The sequence below is a fragment of the Pituophis catenifer genome, unplaced genomic scaffold, assembly GCF_029215685.1.
Source record: "Pituophis catenifer annectens isolate HBS135680 unplaced genomic scaffold, rPitCat1.0.hap2 SCAF_6, whole genome shotgun sequence".
In the NCBI taxonomy this organism is placed as follows: Eukaryota; Metazoa; Chordata; class Lepidosauria; order Squamata; family Colubridae; genus Pituophis; species Pituophis catenifer.
In genome coordinates, this window is record NW_027256886.1 from 30809035 (window position 1) to 30834275 (window position 25241).

Below are 25241 nucleotides of genomic sequence, written 5' to 3' on the forward strand. Positions count from 1 at the left end.
CTATAACCAGGTAATTAAAAATGTCACTTTTATCATCATCATGACAGTTAAAACAAAAAGAATATAAAAACAAACAATGGTTCAGTGGAAATAGACTCCAAGTACACAATCCATTATAAACTGATACAAGGGAACTTTCCCACCCCACCATACCCTCTTCCCCATTGAAATGTATGCAAGAATGCTAATCCATTTTAGGTGACTCATGCAGGAAATGGCCATAATGGACTTTAAATTTATTTAATTGAACTGTTGATTTATACACACAAGTAAAAGGAATAGGTCTGAACTGTAAAACAATACAATCAATACAATAAAAGACCCATTGAGTAAAGCACATTACCAATCAAAATGTAATTCAATTAAAACTGAGTTCTCACTAGTTTCGATAATTCAATTTTTTTTTGTTAAATGGTCTAAATGCATTTTGAAAAGTGAATTACCTATGTTAGGCAGGTGATTCACAGATGTAACATTTTCTATGTGACAGCATATTCTGCACGAGTAAAATATTGATATACTTTATTTTGCAAGTGTTCTCATACATACAGCATTTGCCATGACCATTTTCCTTATTTGAGATTAAAAATAAAATATATAAGGAGGAGGAAATTGTCAGGCATATATTTCAGTTGTTCTCTATTAGTCAGAATCTCAGGTGATTTCTCTTTATAATTTGATCCAAAATAATTGCACAGCAACAAATAACCTCCATCTTCAGGCTAACAATGATTTTCAACTATAAATGATTTCATTGTACATAATTCCACATTGATAGCTCTTGAATATTTAAATATGCATGTAAAAAAGGCTTAGAATAATAATTTGTTTTATAGCCAAGTTCTTCCTCTATTTAGCCAAACTTCAAAAAAGTTACAAATAAACAGAACATTATACAGGATCTATAAATCCGGTTTAAAAATTTGAGGCTTCAAAATCATGGTAGTCCAAATGGACTTATAGGAAAATCCGCACATTAACAAGATAGCTCAAGAGACTGAAACAAATGAAGACAGACAAAAAATTGCTGTCTTAGAATTTTACTAATCCTGCCAGTTTAAAGATGGTGATATTATCAGAAGTAACAGCATATGCTGAAAGGAAGGAGAGATGTTTTAAGGTTGGTCCCAAGTGGTAGGACTTAGAGTTCAAGTATTTCCTATTTGATCTGAGCTCACCATAGCAAAGTGATATAAAATGAGGGGGGAAAAAAAGACAAACAGAGAAAAAGAGAGGGATGAGTTATTTTACTTTTGTTCCATACATTTGATTAATATCTTCTTGATAATGTGCAGTAAGCTCTTTACGTTTTAGTTTGAAGGCATCTGTCACCAAACCCGTTTCAGGGGTCCAAGGTTCAGGGGACAACCGAATTTTGAGGGGAATTTCAAATTTCTCCAGATTAGCTGTAACAGAAAGATAAAATTTTAGCTTACAAATTATATATTTAAAAGGTTATTATAATCCTGGAACAAATGCTAATAAACTTGGAATAGATGCAGAAAAAGATAAAAGCTACATTTTAACACTTTGGTTTCTGAGAGGTATATAAAACCTCTGGATTATTTCACCTGGAGTCAGGGACGTGGCAATTACAAATATTAAAAAAATGTATAGTGTGGGAAAGAACATTTTCTCTTTTTTTGAAATATTAAAATTTAGGATCATAAAGAGGGCAGCAAGATTTAAGAAATACAGTATAGTATTTACTATTGAAGTGTCTGGACCCAAGTCTTTAAAAAGCTCTTACACAAACTCGGCAAGAAAAGTCAAATAATAAAAGTTAGAATGCAGTATGGTATTTGCACAATCAAGTCCAGTACCAAGTTCAGTGGATGAATTTAAAATATCCCTATTTAAAGTATTACTGATGGAAGGCTAGCCAGCCTCTCTTTGAACATATCTAGCAAAGTAGTGGGGTAACAGTTTCCATCGTTTTAATTTTAGAAAAAAATATTTTGAACTATTCAATTAGAATCTACCTTTTACAACTTAAAATGCATTATTTGGTAGACCACATCCTAGGACAATGAAGTAGAGCAGGGGTCCCCAACCTCTAGGCATGGTCTGGCACCATTTTGCGGCCTCCCAGGAACTGGGCCACGCAAGTGAGTGATGCCCCATCTGTACACACATAGGATCCAGGCAGCATGAGAAACCATCCCCTCCTAGTTTGTGGAAAAAGTGCCCTCCATGGAATCGGTCCCTGGCGCCCAAAAGGTTGGGGGAGCTGGAGTAGAGGATTTAAGCTTCATCCAGGCAATATCGTTTCTTCGCTTCCCATGATTAAAATCCCCACTACTTTCAATATCTCTTCACAGAACCTGATTTTTAGTCCTCTGATAATTTTCATTCCATTTTTCTGAATTATTTTGAATTTACCTAAATTATTTTTATCTATGGTACCCATATCCAACCATAAAGTCTAGATATAACTTGATCAATTCAAAATAAAATGGACATTTCCATAATTTAAAATTATATTATAAAATATTCTTTTGTTTAGCCACATCTACTGGCATATGTTTAGTCTGTAACAGAATTATTGCCAAGGCTTTTTTGGGATGGGGAGAAGGATACCTTCAAGACATTCTTGACTTCTGGATTAGTCCCTGAAGTTTTCTTGGTGATATTTTTGGAAGTAATTTACCACTGCTTTCTTCTTAAGGATGTGAGAGAGAGACTGACCAAAGTCATCCAGCTGGCTCTCTGTTTAAGGCAGAACTGAAATTCTAAACTATCTCAAAGTATCAGTATGAGATCTGTGGTTCCCTAGATTTTTTTTCCATTTTAAAAACAGAGGCATTGTCTGACTATTTACTATTTTTCCAGGATTTCCTAAAGATAATACGATATAGGTAGTTCTTGACGTATAACCATTCATTTAGTGAACAAAGTTACAATGGCACTGAAAAAAGTGACTTACAACCAGTCCTCACACTTACTATCACTGCAGCATCCTTGGGGTCTCATGATCAAAATTTGGGAGCTTGGCAATGGCATATATTTATAATAGTTACAGTGTTCTGGGGTCATGTGATTAATATTTGCAATTTTCCCAGTAGCTTCTAAACAAGCAAAGTATATGGGAAGATCCAGATTCAAGTAACAACTGCAATGATTTGCTTAATAGGTCTGACAAAAAAAAGGTCACAAAATCAGGCACAACTCACTTTACAATTGCCTTGCTTAACAATGAAAATTCTGGTCCCAACTGTGGTCATAAGTCAAGGACTACCGGTATTTTAAACTTCCTTCAATAACCTGGAATGCATTCATCTGGCCCTGTGATCAGTTCTCATAGTGACTATTTCTTATTTCAAAGAAAATCTGCATCTGAGTAAGTAATAGTAGCAGGAGTATGGCACTGAAAAATATTTTGTATGTGCGCTATCTTGTGCACAGAAATATTTTCATATTGTTTATATATCAATTGAAAAGGCTGTTTTGATGTCTTATTCTAAAAACTTGACTGTTCCAGATTGAAGTATTTTCAGCGTTCTGTTTTAATTTCTCAGATTGGAAGTTATTTAATATTTTTTAAGCACTGGGTGTTATCTTTTGCATTCTTCTGTGTACAGCAAGAAGAAATAATTACATCCTGACTGCTCCTGACATAGGTTGAAGTGGGGGCCGAGGTATCTGGGTAAAATTATGAAGTGAAGCATCAGGCATTTAAATAGCATGTGCTACAAAGCAGTTGTTCTGAACCTGTGTTGATAAAAGACTTATTAGAGAACTAGCCCCAAAGGAAGAAACAACCTCCAGGGTCTATTGGACTAAATGCTGAATAGATACTTCAGCTGGAATAATGAGGACTGGTATTAAGGTTTCTGGTTACCTCTTTGACTTTGAGGCAACCTTCATAGGTACTTTAGATCCCTGTGAGTAGAAATTTATAGGCAAGGCAATTTCTGCACTTCAGGTTTCTTTATGAAGAACTTTTACAATGCATAGACAGCCACAATAAGCTGTGTTTTGTCATTGTTTTTTTCTTCTTCTTAGAAATACCCTTGGGTGAACTCCAGGAGAAATTGGCAGGCCGGACTGTAAAATCATGCAGTGGCTGAACCTTTGGGTTTGAGAAGCATTTTCTAGCTTATGTGACCAAGAGTGAGAGACAAGTCCACACTGGACATTTCCCTGGGTTATGTGTAGGGAGAGATCAAAATTCAGAGTTCAGAATTCATTCCCACTCATTTCTTTCAATATGAAACCTATCTACCCAGGACAAGTGACTGTACTTAAAATGTAAGTAAAATTAGGAATAAGGCTACCAATCTGCATTGAAAAAAATATGGATGACTGACAGCAAAATATAACAGCTTCTACATTGCTTTCTTATTGTCCAGTGGGCACTCAGATTATATAAACATGACTGAGTGATAAATAAATAAATTTGAAGCCAAAGAGCTTACTTCTTAATCTTGCTCTTTCCCCTGATTCACACATAAAAAAGGGTTACAATTTTTGTGTCTGCTGAATCATAGCTGATCCAATATTTGGTAGAACTCCCAAGATTCAATATTCTGAGTTAAAAATAAAATACTTTTTCTATTTTGGGCACATGGATGCTTCTTTCATATTCTGATTATGGGCTTCTTGAAATCATCTGGTTTTGTCATAATCAGAAACAAGGTGTTGAAATACAAGTTTGGACAGTCTTATGGGATTTGTTTGTCCCTATCTTGTTGTAATAATAATAAATATAAATCTTAAGAATATATTTCAGAATATCTCTAGAACCATGATGGCGAACCTATGGCATGCGTACCACAGGTGGCACGCGGAGCCATATCTGTAGGCACACGAGTGTTGCCCTAGCTCAGCTCCAGCATGGATCTGCGAGCCGGTCAGCTGATTTTCGGGCCTTCCAGGCCCACTGGAAGTCAGGAAACGAGCCATTTCCGGCCTCCGAAGGGCCTCTGGGGGGTGGGGAAGGCCGTTTTCACCCTACCCAGGCTCCAAGAAAGCCTCTGGAGCCTGGGGAGGGCAAAAAACGAGCCTATCGGTAACCTTTTTGCCATTGCGTGCCAAAAGCAGGGGAAGTGCATTGAATTATGGGTGTGGTCACACGCACGCACGACCCGCCCGCCCCCCCTGCTTTTGGCATGTGACAGCAAAAAGGTTAGCCATCACTGCTCTAGGGGATACTAGTGAATCCTCATGAATTCTTAATCATTTTGTTTTACATGGTAACTTGAACAATATTGGTAACTTACCTGTTGTAGCAGCCTCAACTAAAAGCTTCTGTACTTCTTTCTCCACTTCAGAATAATTACATATCTCTTCCAAAGTTCCTCTGAATCCTTTCTTTCTTGCTAACTCTTTAAGTTCTTTATGATTTGGCACAATAAATCCAATGGTATAAGAATGGAAACTAATACAAAGAGATATGTACAATTTCATAATTAAGTTGCTCATCTGTTTTATAAAATGTTAATCTTTTTACATATTCATTATATATTTTTCTAAAAACTCCCTCCCCCCCCAAATATAATGAAGAAATATTACTTTAGTCACAAAAGTTTCAATTGTGACAGCATCCCTATTTTTTCACAGTTCTTAATCCATTATTTTTTATGTTCCTCAAAAATGCAGGAAATCATCACACTGGTTATAAATCAGATATACAGTCAGGTCCAGAAATATTGGGACATCAACACAATTCTAACATCTTTGGCTCTATACACCACCACAATGGAGTTGGAATGAAACAAACACAATGTGCGTTAACTGCAGACTGTCAGCTTTAATTTGAGGGTATGTACATCCAACTCAGGTGAACGGTGTAGGACTTACAGCAGTTTGCATATGTGCCTCCCACTTGTTAAGGGACCAAAAGTAATGGGACAGAATAATAATCATAAATCAAACTTTCCCTTCTTAATACTTGGTTGCAAATCCTTTGCAGTCAATCACAGCCTGAAGTCTGGAACGCATAGACATCACCAGACGCTGGGTTTCATCCCTGGTGATGCTCTGCCAGGCCACTACTGCAACTGTCTTCAGTTCCTGCTTGTTCTTGGGGCATTTTCCCTTCAGTTTTGTCTTCAGCAAGTGAAATGCATGCTCAATGGGATTCAGGTCAGGTGACTGACTTGGCCATTGCATAACATTCCACTTCTGTCCCTTCCAAAACTCTTTGGTTGCTTTTGCAGTATGCTTTGGGTCATTGTCCATCTTCACTGTGAAGCGCCGTCCAATGAGTTCTGCAGCATTTGGCTGAATGTGAGCAGATAATATTGCCCGAAACACTTCAGAATTCATCCTGCTGCTTTTGTCAGCAGTCACATCATCAATAAATACAAGAGAACCAGTTCCATTGGCAGCCATACATGCCCACGCCATGACACTACCACCACCATGCTTCACTGATGAGGTGGTATGCTTAGGATCATGAGCAATTCCTTTCCTTCTCCATACTCTTCTCTTCCCATCATTCTGGTACAAGTTGATCTTGGTCTCATCTGTCCATAGGATCTTGTTCCAGAACTGTGAAGGCTTTGTTAGATGTTGTTTGGCACACTCTAATTTTTTGAGGCTCACCAATGGTTTACATCTTTTGGTGAACCCTCTGTATTCACTCTGGTGAAGTCTTCTCTTGATTGTTGACTTCGACACACATACACCTACCTCCTGGAGAGTGTTCTTGATCTGGCCAACTGTTGTGAAGGGTGTTTTCTTCACCAGGGAAAGAATTCTTCGGTCATCCACCACACTTGTTTTCCGTGGTCTCCCAGGTCTTTTGGTGTTGCTGAGCTCACCGGTGCATTCCTTCTTTTTGAGAATGTTTCAAACAGTTGTTTTGGCCATGCCTACTGTTCTTGCTAATCTCTCTAATGGGTTTGTTTTGTTTCTTCAGCCTAATGATGGCTTGCTTCACTGATAGTGACAGCTCTTTGGATCTCATCTTGAGAGTTGACAGCAACAGATTCCAAATGCAAATAGCACACTTGAAATGAACTCTGGGCCTTTTATCTGCACATTGTAATTGGGGTATTGAGGGAATATCACACACCTGGCCATGGAACAACTGAGAAGCCAATTGTCCCATTACTTTTGGTCCCTTAACAAGTGGGAGGCACATATACAAACTGCTGTAAGTCCTACACCGTTCACCTGAGTTGGATGTACATACCCTCAAATGAAAGCTGACAGTCTGCAGTTAATGCACATTGTGTTTGTTTCATTCCAACTCCATTGTGGTGGTGTATAGAACCAAAGACGTTAGAATTGTGTCGATGTCCCAATATTTCTGGACCTGACTGTATTTAGCAACAGAATGGCATTATAGAAGATTCCTTTAACTGCCAAGGTTGGAAGCGACTTTAGAGGCCTTCTCATCCAACATATGCTCAGTACAGAAATCCTCATACCATCCTGGAGAAATATATATGTAATATTTTCTTGAAAACGTTCAGTGATATAGCATTCACAACTTCAGAAAGCAGGCTGAATTGCAGTCAGGATATTATTCCTTATTTTGAATTTGGATTTCTGACTAAAAAGCTTTCACTCATTGGTTCTTGGGTGCTCCAGAGAATAAGTGGTCTGACCTAGGCTTCCTTAGAAATTAAACAGCACAAACGTAGTACCAACAAACCTCTTTAAGTCATACGGCTGTGAATTATTGTCATTCCCAGTCCTAATGGCTTCTCAAACAGTCTTGCAGGGGAGTGTTTACACTCACTCACCTTATCTCCCTTGGAATGCTGTCAGAGAACTAATTGCCACACGCAGGCTAAGGCCAAACTTAGCACAGAATCAAACATATTTTTTCTACAGCTTTTACCAACCAGATGAACTAATTGCTTCCTGCAAAAGCTCATGTCTGCTCACTTCTCTTTTATGTCTTATGGGCCCCTCCCAATCATCTCCAAGCCTTACTCCCAAGTCAACCCTGTTTTCTTAATTGTTCCCGTCTCCTGGCAGCTCTGCGCATGTGCACACTGGGAACAAGCTTGTGCTGTTCTTCTGCCTCGCTGATGTCAGACTCCGGAGACAGCAAAGAACTACCAGATGGCCTTGGCCCCCTATCTGCCTCCAACTCAGAGCCCTCGTCCGGGCCTTCCCCAGACTCCAGGACTGGCCCACATTCCTTCCCAGCCTCCTCACTGTCCGATTCCGCTGTCAAGTCCGCAGGCTGCTGGCAGACCACAACACTATGAGTACTATACCTTTATTTTAAAAACCCAAACTGTACTGGCTTTTCTGGCAGCTGCAGGACATTACTGGCTTACACTTATATGATCCACCAAGTTATCCAGGTCTTTCTTAAAAGTACTATTGCTAAGGCAGGTATCATTTCTCTTGTACTTGTACAACTGATTTTTCGTAAGTGTAGAACCTTGTATTTCGTATCACTGAAAAACATTTTTTTGATAGGCTAAGGTGAAGTCTTTCAAGATTCTTTTGAACCATAAGCCTGTCTTCCACGGCAATTCTTCAAGTTTTGTGGCATCCCCAAATTTTATGAGCATGTAATGCTATCAAACATCCACATCTGCCTATCCTAGGTCCTTAGAAAGGACTCGATAGGTAGACAAAAATGCCATATCCAGCCTGAACATTTGGTATATTTTAAATAATAATTTTATACTGCTACATAATTTCTCTCTAGTCACTTTGCAGTATAAAATTAAGAATATAAAATAAAAAACACAATACAAAATTGAAATAATATAAATAAAAATTAATGTAACTTCAGTATTATCCTAAGCATTATCATAAGTTTTATTATTATTATTATTATCATCATAAGATACCTTATCTACAAGAAACTTAACTGCAAGGTCTCATAAAACCAAAATGACAAAACAGAATTTGGACATCAAAATAATGAAAATATGTTAAATTGGGAGATTAGAGAAGTCTTAGACTATTAATGATAAAATAATAGGAAAGGTAAAAAAAAGTTAGAGATATTTTTTTATCTAATGACTAGTGGATTTTAATTTGTTAAAGCTCTGTAATTATTAAGATAGAGACAAAGGAGATTTGCGAATTTGAGAGTTAAATGCTCTATCAACTAAAAACACAAAATGAAAAATAAACAATAAACTCAGCCAGGCAGAAACATGATCTTTTTCCTCAGGCAAAAATCTATTCTCTACTTCTCTTATTTGGAGCTCTTTATTTTTTCTAAAAGGGCAGAGAAAGGTGATGGGTGAGTCAGGGCTTCAAGACACTCTAGGGAACCTGCCCGGTGAGATAGTTGTGGGAGGGAGAACTTCAGGATTTTAAAAAGTCTCCTTCTAGTATACACAGCTGTAAAAAGTAAACAGGCTCTAAGTTGAGGGATCATTTGAAAATTCTGATTCTGGGGGCATTGGGAGAAAAAACTTATCAACAACTATCTTTCAGAAACAGCTAAATATGGGCATTTCTGGACAGTAATTCAACATTAACCGAAGTAACCTAACAGTGCCTAATGTTGAGTACAGCCAAAAGGAATATATTTTTTCTACAAAATGTGAACAGGTTTAAAAGGCAATTACTGTTTTTTTTTTTCATAAAAGCACACAATACCAAGAAAAACATTTCTAGAAAATATTTGTTGCTCATGCAAAAATGAACACAAAGTTATACTGCTTTACCTGCTTGCATATACACAAATATTATCTACCAGGGGAAGATTCTTCAAAGCTGCTTCAACTTTACCAAGAGAAACATATTCACCTGCTTGAAGCTTTACAAGATCCTTTTTACGATCTATTGAATGGGAAATTAAAATGAATGTTATAATGAATAAACAACATGAAAATTATATGTAAAAGGTTAGATTTATGATGGTCCTACTATTCATTTCTGCTTTTAGCATTTAACAAATCTGGATAGGTTAACTTTTATTAACTTACAGCAATATGCATTTAACAAGTCCAAAATGTCTTAGCTTTTATGCTGAGTTGAGTTTTCTAAATAAATTTACACATAATGGTAAAACACAACTAAAACATAAACTACTCTGTCAAATAAATACTGACTTGGAAATTAACCCAATATATTAAAATAATGAAGTGAATGCAATGTCTTGCCCACTGTGTATCTTCCCAGAACTCCAATCATCTCAGATTTAGTCTAATAACTACATCAAAAACACTATCTGGTAAATAGAGAGGGTTGTCCAAAAAGAAATATCCAAAAAGATATTGTCCAAATATCCAAAATGATACTATATTGTCCAAAAAGGCAAAAAGAAAACAAAGATATAGACTTTTACTCTAAATAAGCATACACAAGATTGTTCTGCAACTGAGTAGTCACCCTGATTGTAAGAATGAATAAATTTAATAAATTGTGTTTTACACTCTTCAGGGAACTTAAATCTATATATTTGGAAGGTGCTTCAGCTAGAAAAAACAATCTAATGTTAAAGGCCTATTCCAGGGACACCCTTCCTCTGTTCAATCCTGTCCTTGGAGACTGCCTGGACAAATCCCTGCATTTTTCTTGGCAAAGTTTTTCAGAAGTGGTTTGCCATCATTTCCTTCCTAGGACTGAGAGAAAGTGACTGGCCCAAGGTCACCAACTGGCTTTATGCCTAAAACAGGTTTAGAACTTTTGGTCTACTAGTTTCTAGCCTGATGTCTTAATCACTATACCAAACTGATTCTCCAACAAATTGAAAGTAAATGCAATTTTAAACAAGAAATGAACTCTCAATAGAACATACATATACTTAGCATTAAATATATTCAAATAAATAATAGAGAACCAAATGAACCATTTGTTCATGGTAACCAAATTACCATAGTGATATGATTTTGCAGCAAAAAGTATTACAATTATGTTAAGTTCTGCACACTACACTCACCAATAATTTTCAGACATCCATCTGATTGGAATTCCCCAATATCTCCAGTATAGAGCCATCTCTCTCCATTCTCATCAACCATAAAATCAGTTTTGGTTCGTTCTTCATTTTTGTAGTATCCCATAGATATGTTTGGACCACCAATAACAATCTCACCTCTAGGGTATGGTTTATCTGTATTAAAGTATCCACCTATAGAACAGATATATTTCAAATTCAACATAAGTGAATTTGTATATACAGACACATTTTTTTAAAAAGATGCACACATATATATGCACTACCATACATAGACAAAGCAATAAGACAGGATCTCCATAAAATTGTTCCTGTTCCAGCCAATGATGTAGCTAGCTACTCCAATTTGCAATGTGCTAGTTTTGGTTTATTATTATATATAAACAGGAATGTTGTGTTGCTATGAAAGAAAACAAGAAAGGAAAAGAAAGCATGGTATATTGTTAAATGTTGACTTCTATGGAAAGAAACAACCAGTTCATACAGGTAAGTAATAAACACATGGGTTCTGCAGCTGTTCCTAGTGGGAAAAAGAACCAAGCAGGTTGCTTATTAATGTTGCATGGAAATGCTAGCATTAAACTACAATACACTAAGGATACACTGAGAATATGGACTGGAAGAGCTCTACAATGAAACACTTTGATGGACTAGAAAGATCCCACAGAGTTGGTCTCCTCTGGGTCCTGTCAGCTAAACAATGCTGGCTGGCGGGCCCGTGAGGGAGGGACTTCTCTGTGGCTGCCCCAGCTCTCTGGAACCAGTTACCTCCTAAGGTCCGGACCATCCCCACCCTATTGGCCTTCCGAAAAGCGGTGAAGACCTGGCTTTTCTGGCAGGCCTGGGGCCGTTAATCTCGCTCTTGCGATCCGGCGAGATCCGGCCATGAATGGTATGAATGAGTTTTAATGTTTTTAATGTTTTTAATTTTTAAATGTTTTTTACAATGATTTTAAATGCATTGTGAACCACCCTGTCTTCGGAGAGGGGCAGCATACAAATTGAATTAATAAATAATAAATAATAAATAAATTCAACACTGGTCATATGCTTGGTTGGCTAAAAACTGAAATGAAGTTCTATCAATCTATAAATTCTGTTCAAGAAAAATAAATCCAAAAAGGGCTGACTTCGTTTGGTATCAAAATGCAATGTTCGGTTTTCTTTCTACCATTCCCAAAACATTCAAGATAAACTCAGGTTTGCTTAGTAAAAACAAAGGTTAACTTTTTCAGTAATGATGTAATTACAAACAAATTATGAAAACCAGGTGAGTGTAATAGGCCCCAAAATAGCACCTATAAATATTCGAATTCAAGGCTTCTTTAGTTAAATCCAGTATAAGCCACTGTTATCACAGTTTTTAGAGTGCCAGCTCCACAGTACTAGCCTTTTATATTTATCTTATTAACAATGACTAAATTTTTCCATTGTGTGATCCAAGTATAAACAGCAAAAATAATTTATTAGAATTTGATAAAGTCATTGCAAATATTGTGGAAATAAGATTTTGAGGCCAGCAAATTCTTCTATGTATTCTTTTCACTTAATATTTATCGATCATGTTTAAAGTATATAATTTTAAAATGCAATATTTAGTGAAAGAACCCTAACTACTTGAAATAGAATAAACATGCAAAAAGTATTGGTAATCTCTCGTCTTGCATTTTTTAAAAAAAAAATTGTTCAAATTTATGTGCAGAATATATATATTACAAAAGCATGTGTCAGCGAAGCTTTCCCGATCTGTTCCCAAGTTGCCAGCATGTATCATGCATGTACTTCACTTCTATATTACATACTAGCTGGATGCCCGTGCTTCGCTACAAAACTATGTGCTCGGGCTTGATAAATTGACACCTACAGCCTGAAACTTAATGTAGAATGTGTAATTCCTCAGCATCAGATTGTATTAATATAATGCAACTGGTAGTTGGAACAGAGGGGGAGGGGGAGTAGAATGTCCCAGCCCGCAGCATCCATCGGTATTCATCTGGCTAGCATCCTGTCAATGTGTGAGAGTTGAGGGGTGTTTGGAAACTCAAACAGTATTTGCTGTGTGAGCAAGAAGAAGACAGGAAGGAGGCTGGGCGTGGCTTAACTCTACTGTTTTGTAGTAAAGCTGCTTGCTGCTGTGAAAGTAAAACTGAAAGTGAAACTCCTCTTCTCTGCTTGTGTTTTGCATTTGGAATTTTGAGGTGGGGAGGGGGAGTAGAACTCCTTAGCATCAGAGCATGGAACTGATTTCTTTTCAGGTGAGGAGGGGGAGTAGAACTCCTTAGTATCAGAGGGCTGTTTGGAAAGTGAAACAGTATTTGCTGTGTGAGCAAGGAGACAGAAAGGAGCCTGGCCATGGCTTTGCTCAAGTGTTCTGTATTAAAGCTGCTTCCTGTTGTGAAAGTAAAACTGAAAGTGAAACTCCTCTCCTCTGCTTGTGTTTTGCATTTGGAACAGATTTCTTTTCAGGTGGGGAGGGGGAGCAGAACTCCTTAGCATCAGAGCGGGTTAATAATAATATAGGAAATATCAATGCTCTGATGGTCATTTCGAAAAATCCTTTCTTAGTGAGCACTTAGAAGCCAAGAGGAACATATGTGGCAAATTTCAAGTTTGTAGACTTTACAGTTCTGGAGATTTAGTGATTAATGTGTGAGTGGTTTTGGCTTTTATATATTTATATATCTGTATACCAGTACTTATGCAAATGTTTATGGTTTCTTGATAATACTTATAAAGTTGTCGACATACACACATTGGTTGCTAATTCTCTGTCTTTCAAAAAGCCCTCAAAACGCCTCTCCTGACAGCAGGAGAACCTGTATAGTAGCTACAACACATATAACATGTGTTGTAAATAATGTGTAAATTGTTGGTTTTATTGTATGCCCCCCAAATTCACTTTGTGTCAGATAGGCAACCATATAAATTTGATAAATAAATTAGAACTAGACAACCCATGACCTGTTTGGTCATCCTACTTTCCATGTATAATACAGGGTGGCACTGTTTTCCCTCCCCTCATGACCCTAAGCAGAGCCCTGGTGAAGCCTCGTCCTCCTCCTTGGCTGACCTGTGAAATTGCCTGCCATTTTGCTGGGAGGAAAGTAGTATAGAAGTATAGATGAAAATTAGAATCATTCGATTGCTGCTAACCACAGACATTATAGCTATCACAACTTTGCAAATAGAACTGATAAGAAATCATTGATATTTTAATTACAAGCAATGGTCCCAGATTTGTATGCATTCTTTATGTTATGGAATTTGATACCTTGACTCAAAAATATACTATGAGGCACCATTTGGGCTAATTTAAGGTTGCAAACAGACAAACTGACAGGACAGTTTTAGTAATATATAAATAAAATATTCTCCTGAGATGACAAGATCAATGTCTGTGCCTGAGGACAGTCACATAATATCAACAACAATATGAATGTTTTTATATTGAAATAAAAAATCCACTTACAATGGAAGGAACTGTATGGGCATGCAACATGTTACTTATTCAACCAACTGACAGTCAGAGGAACTTGTTTACTGCTATTAATACATGAAAACTCAGGACTCCTAAATCTATGTGGCCTGTATCCCATCTATGATATATCATAGGGCATGTTCCCTAGATATAAAACTAATCAGGATTCAAAAAACAAGGATTAGTCTATACGCAATCTTTCTTGGAAAAATGGAGTTCATAGGATTCCCTCTTACCAAGGGGAATTATATTTTCTCTTGGCTTATGACCACTGGTGATCTACGTGCTACATTTAAGCTTTATTTTTATAAGATATATATATATATATACTGCCTTTCATTGGATAGCTACCTCCTCCTCCTTTTTTTCTTTACAGCAACTCTGTGAAGTTGACAGAGCTGGGGGCGTGTGATTGGCTGGCGAAGCAGAGAGCTTCCATACCTGACAGACTAGAACCTCGGTGCCCCTGCTCCTATTCAAACACCTCACTACACCACAAGGGCTCCCATACCTTAGCTGAAAGAAAACATCTATTTTCTCATTTTGTGCCAAATAAATATTTTAAATACCAAATTTCCTAATGGCTTCATGTAATGATCACAATTACCCATACGTAGAACATAAGATAGCATAGAAGATGCATTACTTTTTAAAATAAAAATAGCAAAAGTAAAAAGTGTTTTGAAATCAAGTTGGCCTCTTATACCCACCAATCCATCTGTTATTTTTCTCATTAGATGAAACTGCAACACTAACAGCACCAAGAGGCTACAAATAAAAACCTGTAAGATCAGATGGACCAAACTGCAAGAGGCCAGCAGCAACAAGGGCTGGATGAATAAGTCTTCATAGCTCCTCTAAACAATAGCAGAATGGGGGCTATCCAAATCTTGGGGGAATCTTGTTTCAGAGGGAAGACACTGCTAAAGGGAAGCTGTGCTTCTGAGTCTTTCTAAATGACTTTGTCATAGGTAACAATCAGCACATTCTCAAATGCTGAGAACGGTGATAGGACTCTTTTGTTAAACACCTTATTAACAAAATAAGATTCCTAATTGCTAGTATTTTATAATTGTATACACTACTTTTTATGGTGACTTTTTATGGTATATTCTGATTTTATTGCTTTTATGATTTTATGTGCTGTTTAATTTTTGTTAATTTGGTGGATGGCACATAATCGATAAAACTTTTGTTTATTTATATGTCTAAGAAAGTTTATTGTTCTATTATCTTACTTATCTTATTCTGATAACAACTGTTTTCATTTCTTCTTTTTTATTATCATAAGCCATCTAGAGCAGTGGTCACCAACCGGTGGCCCGGGGACCACTGGTGGTCTGCGAGAAAATTTTGGTGGTCCGCAGAGAACTTTTCGTATTTTTGCAGGTGGTGCAATATGGAAAAATATGGCACAGCCCTCGCCGTCCGGAATGAATGGTGCTGTTGTGGCGGTGGGGGAGGGGGCGGCACAAGCAGGAAGAAGCGGCGTTTGCAATGGCTGGAAGCTGCGGGAGCAAAGCACTACTTTCATTTGCACAGCAACAGCATTCCACCTCGGTATATTTGCGCCAGCCAGTGGCGCAAAGGCAGCCCTCATCTCCTGCTGCTTGGGACTTGGAGTGGTAAATGGCATCTGGTCTGGGAAGCAGCCGGATTTTGCTCTCCATTGCAGACGCCAGATTAGCTCCCTGTAAGCTCTCTTCTCTTGAGGAGCGCTTCCTGAAGCGGCACTGGAAACTTTGGTCGGGCTCCTTGAGAGACGAGAGCTTGCAGGGGGCCTATCTGGTGTCTGCAATGGAGAGCAAAATCCGGCTTCTTCTCTCCGCTGTGAGTGTGGGATCGCAATTCCGCCTTGGTATATTTGCAGTACAAGGCAGCCCTCATCTCCTGCTGCTTGGGACTTGGAGCGGTAAATGGTGACTGGTCCGGGGAGCAGTCGAATTTTGCTCTCCATTGCAGATGCCAGATCGGCCCCCTGCAAGCTCTCGTCTCTCAAGGAGCGCTCACTGAAGTGGTGCAGGAAACTTTGGTTGAGCTCGAGACACGAGAGCTTGCAGGGGCCCGATCTTATATGATTATATGATGTGAAAAATTCAAAATCTCTAATTTCCTATGAAGCAACAGTGAGAACTGGACACGGAACCACTGATTGGTTCAAAATTGGGAAAGGAGTCCGAGAAGGCTGCATACTGTCACCCTGACTATTTAATTTATATGCAGAGCACATCATGAGAAAGGCGGGGCTAGATGAATCAAAAATTGGAATTAAGATTGCTGGGAGAAATATCAACCACCTCAGATATGCAGATGATACCACTCTAATGGCAGAAAGCGAAGAGGAACTAAAGAGCCTCTTGATGCGGGTAAAGAAGGAGAGTGCAAAAGTTGGCTTGAAACTCAATATTAAGAAAACTAAGATCATGGCATCCGGCCCTCTCAATTCCTGGCAAATAGATGGGGAAGAAATAGAGGTAGTAAAAGATTTTATTTTCCTGGGCTCCAAGATCACTGCAGATGGGGACTGCAGCCAAGAAATTAAGAGACACTTGCTCCTGGGGAGGAAAGCTATGGCAAATCTAGACAGCATTCTAAAAAGCAGAGACATCACCCTGGCAACAAAAGTGTGTATAGTCAAGGCTATGGTTTTCCCAGTTGCAATGTATGGCTGTGAAAGTTGGATCATAAGAAAGGCTGAGTGCCAAAGAATTGAGGCCTTTGAACTATGGTGCTGGAGAAGACTCCTGCGAGTCCTTTGGACTGCAAGGCGATCAAACCGGTCAGTCCTAGAGGAGATCAACCCTGACTGCTCTTTAGAAGGCCAGATCCTGAAGATGAAACTGAAATACTTTGACCACCTAATGAGAAGGAATGTTGTCCATGGGGTCGCGATGGGTCGGACATGACTTCACAACTAACAACAATAATTTCCTATGTTGGAGAAAAAGAGATAATTACTGATTTTTCAGTCATTGCAATTTAGTAAGAGATTCAGGATCTCAGCTCCCCCTTTACTTTGATGAGATAGGATTTAAGAGGCATTTCACAACATGCTGGTGGGAACTATACAAACCTAGAACAAGATAGTTTGAGGTGCAAGTCTTAAACTTAGGAGGACTGAAACAGAATCTAAAACAGGGACAGGAACAGGGCTATGGCCTTACAGAATCCTCTGGAGCTGGAACCTAACAGCTCAGAACCATGTCCAATCAAATGTTGATAGCAAAATTATTGAAAATGTGCTTTATTTCCCAACAAAACTTGTATTATATGTTCTTTAAAAAAATTAAAACCTCTCAAAATTACTGAGGAAAAACACATACAAAAAAACATCCCAGGAAGTCATCAACATAATGCCTACATGTCCTCCAAATGTTAGTTATTGATTCCAACCATAAAGGTTCCAACCATTAAGAAATGTTTTATCTGTGCTAAACAAAAGCAAGAACGCTGTGTCTCACTCTGGGACAATGTTGATGATGTGCCACATACAGATGGAAAAGAATATGACATCTAAGTCATATTACCATAAAGATTATCCCCCGCTGCCCCGTTGGTGACTATGGACAGTTTCAGCAAGGTGGATTTGAAGTCAAGGAAGAATCACTGAGGGAAAAGGTGACTACACAAAATGCCACTGCTTTTAAGACACAGACATATGTATGGAAGGTGAAGGGACTGGTAGATCTAATGAGCTTCAGAGAGGCTTTAGCTTAGAACTCAGAGAAACTAAATAGAGAACCTGCCCTCATTTCTGCTACTAACAATCAAGCCTTTCTGATATGTTAATGTATTCAACCTTTTCCAAAAGAACCATCACACAATCATTAAAGTTTCTTCTTACCTTCTTCCCAATTCATCAGCTTGATTTCGCAACAAATTAAGGGTGCTCCCACTCTGCCTGTTGTATAGTCCCAAACTGAAATTTAGGAAAATAAAATATAATCAAAAAATTCAGAAATAGTTTCAGTAGCAATTTATCACGTCTCTGAATAACTAACAATATGCAATGTCAGTGTTTTGAAATAATATCAACCAGTATGCTGATAACACCCAATTATATTGTTACAATCTACTGCCATGTTGATCTACAAATACTACTCACCTTCTGTTATTGTTCCAGCCCCAGAGGATTCTGTCAGGCCATAGCCCTGTCCCACAGGACAACAAAAACAGATGTTCATAAATCTCTGAGTTGCTGCAGAAAGTGGAGCTCCTCCACACAGTAAGACCCGTATCTTCCCACCTAGCAGCATCCGGACTTTCCGGAAAACAAAGCTAAAAGAGAGAGAGGAGTGAGGGTGGGGAGGAAGAAGAATATGAAGAAGTTGTTTCTTTTACTTAACAACATCAGTTTAACTGGCATTGCATATAAAACTACTCAGATTTAACTAACTTTGCAAAATTATGTTTCAGAAAAAATGCAATTACATCCTATACATGGCTACTAAGAAATAAATTATCCTCTTCTCAGTAGAACACACCCTAATAAGAATATAAGTTAAAGCAAAAGACAGATAAACAGATTTATACAATAAGTTATTATTTTCTTTTAAACAGTGTAGCTGGAAGTAACTTTCCAAAATAACATTACTGTTTTATAAGCTTACTTCTACCATTTCCCAAATGGGCTCTTTTTCGGAGCCTAGCAGCCCTTCATAAAAATGTTGCTCTTTAGAGAAAAACAAATCAACCTCTCTTACCAACCTGTCACATATTGGAGTACTGTAGCCTTTTGAAATCTGTTCCATCTTGTAATTATAAGCTAAAGTAAACAAATTGCGCTGAAAACTGGACATTTCATTAACTCGATTCATAACATTTTTGTAGATTCGATCCATGATTTCCTAGTTATAGAAATAAATTACATCAAGCAGAGATAGATTGTAGTGGGTTATACATTTACTCCATTACACTAATCTGGAGGAGTACTATATGGTTTAACATTAGATAAAAACTTAAGATTTCCCCAATAATTTGAATGTTCAAACATATAACAATACAATTTCAGATAAAAGGCAAAGCTTTGAAACTATTACTGCAAAAGAATGTAATAAAAAATTATTACAATGGTCCCAATTTTTTTCCCATTCTCACTTTCCCATTACTTTACTTTAACATAAGGCTATAATGATTATTTATACATTTTGTATGATTGGGAGCCTTTGAAAGCCTGGAAGACAGAGGAAAGATGAATGCATACTATCACAGAGTACAGAAAACTGCTTTTTGCGTCTGTTTTTTTTTTTCAAGCAAGGAATTACATGATTGTCAGGTACAAAAACTATTCTAAAGATTCCGATTTACTTATAAAGCTTTTTTACAATGTTGATTGAATTAAAATTTACATTTCCTCTTTCCCTCACTCATCTCCTCCCTGAGGTATGCTTACCTAGAAAGGAATGGAATAATGTATCGCTATATATACAGGTATCCTAAATGCAACTCAAATGTTTAAAAGACATAAATGCCTAAATAATTTCCATACATCAATATCATTAACAGAACTTCTTTTACTAAAGCTGTAGTTTTTCACCTTTTTAATTAATTACTTCTTTAACCTGTTAATGCATTAATTAATTTGTATGCCTCATACAAATATGAGGCATAAAGTATAATTAGAAAATAAATTGCATTTTTAGTTATTCTGTAGCACCTTAAATTAATCATATTTATTTTCATGGGAAAAGGCGCAAACAGCTGAAATGGGAATGAAAAGCAAAAAATAAAATAAAATTTTATAAACTTCTTTTGATTTATAGTTATCAAATTCTAACTAATATTACATGTTTAAAATGATGTAGTATTCATATGTGGTAGATGTCCATATCATACCGCTATTATGAAGGTTGCATAGATTTCAAGTTTCTTTCTTTCTGGGTGCAATTCTAGGTACTGGTTATCTCCTCTAAAGCCTTACATGGCACAAAGTCAAATTATTTGCAGGATGGTTTTGCCATTGGCAGAAATTGCAAAAGTGACTACTCTGATTAAAGAAAAGAACGTAAATACTTTTGTTTCCACATGGAAACTGCTTCTGAATTTCATGCTTGATGTGGAAAAACATGTAACTTTGGGTTTTATAGATTAGATTGATAGATCTTTATAGAAATGACTTGTTCATATTATTATGGAAAAACAAAAAGCTGTGATTTGATGCTAATACCTTATTTTACTGCAACAGAGAAAGTTGGAAGTCAATGCTTCTTTTTCTTTTCTTTTCCCTACCTTTCCTCACTTCTCTTTTCCCTCTCCCTTCCCTCCTCATTGCTCTTTTATTTACTTTTGTATTTTATAATACTTAATAACTTAATAAAAAATGTTTGGAGGAAAAAAGTATTTGCAGGATGGTATCCCCATCAGTTGGATAAACTGGGCACAATCCAGATTCCTTTCCTTAAATATTGCATCTAGTGGGACATAGGAAATATGCCTTTTTCCGTAGAAGCCCCTATCCTGATGAATACCCTTCATCCTTCCATATTCTGTCGTGGGGAATAAAAACATCAATCTTTTCTGTAAGACCCTTCATGTATTTGAAGGTATTATACATACCCTTATGCTTTCTCTTCTCAAAAATCAACATTCTCAATTCCCTTCAATGTTTCTTCACAAAGCTTAATTTCTAGTCCCCAATTATTCTCACTATCATTCTCTGACCCCATTCTAATTTGTCCAAATTCTTCTTAAAATATATTCCCTAGAACTAGATACAGTAGCCGAGTTAGATTTTGACCAATGCAAAATTTAGTGGAATAGTTAAAACCCTTGATTAGTTAGAGCCCACTCAATTCATGACATTTTTTTGAATATTCAATCCATTATTTCCTAATTGTAGAAATAAATTACATCAAGCAGTGATAAACTGCAATGTATTTATACATTTACTCTATCACAACAACATGTAAGAGTATTGTATGGTAATAATGTACCTAAAATTCCATTTATCTTTTTGGAGGTTCATTCCAAATTGAATGTGTTCAACCATTTTTTCAAATAAGTATTCTAAGCAAGATATGCTCAATCAGATGAATCTCCATTTTACCTGCATTTCCTAGGTTATTTCCTAGGTTATAACTAGGCTATTTCTTGTTCCTATCTCATGATTTTGTCCATTTAGAAGGAAAAGTTGTTAAAGACTATGTTGCCTATTAGCTCTTTTTGTTCATTTGGTCAGTGAACTTGGTCCCTGGAAATTGGCTCCCTTATATTCCAGGTTCTGTTTACTCAGCCTGAAGCAATCAATCACTCTTTTATTCATGCATTTTTAAGAAGGTTCTAAGCATACAATACATAAATATGAATTTTTTTCTTTAAAAACACACTTTCCATAATCACAAAACTCACACACTGCTCACAAATATTTTCCACATATATCAAACAATATTTTAAAGTTGCAGAGATCAACTTACTGGAACAGCTGCCATTAAAGTTGGCTTCAATGTAGACACATCACCTTTACTCCCTTTCTTTATTTTAGATGACTGAAAGAAAAATAGACAAAGTAATGTGTTGCCCTTATCCAATCTGTTTTTATTTGTTCACAATGCAGCCTATACTAAAGAAAAAAAGTTTTACTGTAACTTCAGAAAATAGGCTAAGAATATTTTGTCAGAAATACAAAAGAGCACTGATTTTTAAAAAAAATAAAAGAAACACTTCCATTTTGAATTTAGGAAATACTGTGAAATGTATGATGTTGTATTTGGAGATGTTTATGTGTTGAAAAAGCTTACCTGATCACTTAGAGTTTGAGGTGATGAATAACCAATTCTGCAACCATGGGTCAAACAAACAAGTTCAGCACTTAACTCTAAAACATGAGCAAGAGGCAAGTAGCCGATGTAGGTATCTTTCTCTCTGAAAACAAATTAAGGTATTTGTCAAATTATGCCAACTCATTGCTAAGACGATAATAATATATTCTAAAACACATCTTAGCATACTGTTGCATCCAGAAAACAAACAGAAGAAAGCTTAACAATATGGATAAAAGATGCAGATTCTTTTACATATAAAGAAAAGCACATATGTCCCTAAAGATGAAGCCCAAATGTATTTAACAATATAAACTGTTTACAGTTCTGTTAAGTAGCTTTTCTCCTTGCACTGTTCCTTGTTAACAGTAGTTAAGCACAACTGAAAAGAAACCATTCTTTCCAGTCAGATCTTCTATTATTTAGCTTTCTATTATAACCCTGATTTAATGAAAGCATTATCATTTATTATAGTATTGTAAAGGAATATAAAAGCTATTTAAACCCCTAAAACCAATTTAATACATACCCCAAATTTGGAATCCTTTCAGCCATCCCCGTTATGCTAGAAATAAGATTACAATGAGAGATCATGACACCTTTTGGGACTCCTGTAGAACCACTTGTATACATAATAACTGCAATGTCTGATGATACTGGTTTCAACTTCTGTTTGGAAGATGCTTTACAAAAAGAAAAGGTACAACATAAATATTCATTAGATAAAAATATTTTTAAATTGTCCCCAAACATACACATTCTAATAGATATAACCAATTTCCTTTTCTTGACAAAGCAACAGCCAATACATCCATAGTCTTGTAAGCTTTCAGCAGTCATACTAGAATAAAAAAATGTCTATGGAGATTCTCAATCATCTAGATCATGGTTGTCCCAAAGATGCTTTTTCAAAAGGCAACCGGACTTTCTTGCTTTTTTCTCTTGAAGACCTTTCAGTCAGAACTGAAGAAGCTTCTTAGATGAGAAGTGAATTATCCTCGGGGGGGAGGGTCCAGTTGCCTTTTGAAATAGCGCACTAAAACTAGAATAAAAACTGTTTCCATGATATATTTTTTTTAAAAAAAATTAAATATACTTTATTAAATTTCTGAAAAAATATAAAAAAAAATTTAAAAGAAAAGAATTAAAAAGGAAAAAATAGGGAAGGGGCAGGTGCAAAAGTGGAAAGGAAAAAAGAAAAAAGAAAAATGATTACTTCCAACTTTTTTTATATAGTTAAAATATAAAATACATTTAGATCAATTAACCTTTTGATCTAACAGCTTGGCCTTATTGCCATGCGCTCAAAAGCCTGATTGGGCTTATTATCAGGGGATGTCTTATTTTGGGGGGGAAAGGGTATAATTAGAAAGAATTTTTTATAAGTTGATATTTAATAACTGATAAATTTTCAAATATATATAATGGTGTGTCAAAGACATGCTGGAAATATAAGAACTCTGAAGACACCTTTTATCACCTTTGCAAGAGTAAGTAAGAAGTAAGAAGGCTAAGAATTATTGGGATCATGTATGTAGTTTAATTCAGAGAATTTTTAAAATAAATATACAATAAAAACTGTAGGTATTTTTTTTAGGTGTGATGGATGTGATTGAGGAAAAAACATGAGATTTTATTTTTATATATGATAACTGCAGCAAGACTTTTGTATGCACAAAGATGGAAATATTTATAGATTCCCACAATGAATGGATAGTAAAGTTAATGGAACTGGTTGAGATGGTGAAATCAACTATCTTTATTGAAGAAAAGATTTTGTCTAGTTTTGTTTCTACGTGGATGCTACTTTGATTTTTTTTTTTTTTTTTTGCTAAAACCCAAAATAAATACTATGTTGTTTATTTCTTTCTTGTGCTTTTCTTTTAAGTTTTCCTCTCTGATATCAACAAAAAGAATTACCGTATTTTCCGGCGTATAAGACGACTTTTTAACACATGAAAATCTTCTCAAAAGTCGGGGGTCGTCTTATACGCCGGGTGTCGTTCTCCTGTAACCAGGCAGACCAGCCCGAAAGGCTCTGACGAGCCTTAAATGGCTCTGGCGATCCCAGCTCTGACGATCCCAGCTTTGCCTGCTAATCAGGCAACTCAGCTGGGATCGCCAGAAACCACGTAAAAGGAAAAAAGTTTTTTCCCTTTTACTCTGACGATCCCAGCTCTGACGATCCCAGCTGAGTTCCCTGCAGCTCAGCTGGGATCGCCAGAAACCACGTAAAAGGAAAAAAGTTTTTTCCCTTTTACTCTGACCATCCCAGCTCTGACGATCCCAGCTGAGTTCCCTGCAACTCAGCTGGGATCGCCAGAAACCGCGTAAAAGGAAAAAAGTTTTTTCCCTTTTACTCTGACCATCCCAGCTCTGACGATCCCAGCTGAGTTCCCTGCAACTCAGCTGGGATCGCCAGAAACCACGTAAAAGGAAAAAAGTTTTTTACCTTTTACTCTGAGGATCCCAGCTCTGACGATCCCAGCTGAGTTCCCTGCAACTCAGCTGGGATCGCCAGAAACCACGTAAAAGGAAAAAAGTTTTTTACCTTTTACTCTGAGGATCCCAGCTCTGACGACCCCAGCTGAGTTCCCTGCAGCTCAGCTGGGATCGCCAGAAACCACGTAAAAGGAAAAAAGTTTTTTCCCTTTTACTCTGACCATCCCAGCTCTGACATCCCAGCTGAGTTCCCTGCAACTCAGCTGGGATCGCCAGAAACCGCGTAAAAGGAAAAAAGTTTTTTACCTTTTACTCTGAGGATCCCAGCTCTGACGATCCCAGCTGAGTTCCCTGCAACTCAGCTGGGATCGCCAGAAACCACGTAAAAGGAAAAAAGTTTTTTACCTTTTACTCTGACGATCCCAGCTCTGACGATCCCAGCTGAGTTCCCTGCAGCTCAGCTGGGATCGCCAGAAACCACGTAAAAGGAAAAAAGTTTTTTCCCTTTTACTCTGACCATCCCAGCTCTGACGATCCCAGCTGAGTTCCCTGCAACTCAGCTGGGATCGCCAGAAACCGCGTAAAAGGAAAAAAGTTTTTTCCCTTTTACTCTGACCATCCCAGCTCTGACGATCCCAGCTGAGTTCCCTGCAACTCAGCTGGGATCGCCAGAAACCACGTAAAAGGAAAAAAGTTTTTTACCTTTTACTCTGAGGATCCCAGCTCTGAC

At 37.1% G+C, this 25241-nt stretch overlaps 1 protein-coding gene across 2 annotated transcripts in view; it reads right to left on the reverse strand.

The window, feature by feature from the left end:
• Positions 1-203: 203 nt before the first annotated feature.
• The window catches only part of ACSL3 (acyl-CoA synthetase long chain family member 3), a 43974-nt gene continuing 18936 nt past the window's right edge, over positions 204-25241 (reverse strand). For both annotated transcript variants that reach the window (XM_070945211.1, XM_070945210.1), the window contains 10 exons: positions 22599-22752; positions 22049-22172; positions 21725-21796; positions 19020-19159; positions 18418-18590; positions 18157-18231; positions 10817-11008; positions 9600-9714; positions 5223-5380; positions 204-1406 (listed from right to left, as the gene is read on the reverse strand). In XM_070945211.1, the coding sequence (XP_070801312.1) occupies positions 1243-1406; positions 5223-5380; positions 9600-9714; positions 10817-11008; positions 18157-18231; positions 18418-18590; positions 19020-19159; positions 21725-21796; positions 22049-22172; positions 22599-22752 (1367 nt within the window). In that variant the 3' untranslated portion in view covers positions 204-1242. The remainder of the gene's footprint in view (positions 1407-5222; positions 5381-9599; positions 9715-10816; positions 11009-18156; positions 18232-18417; positions 18591-19019; positions 19160-21724; positions 21797-22048; positions 22173-22598; positions 22753-25241) is intronic.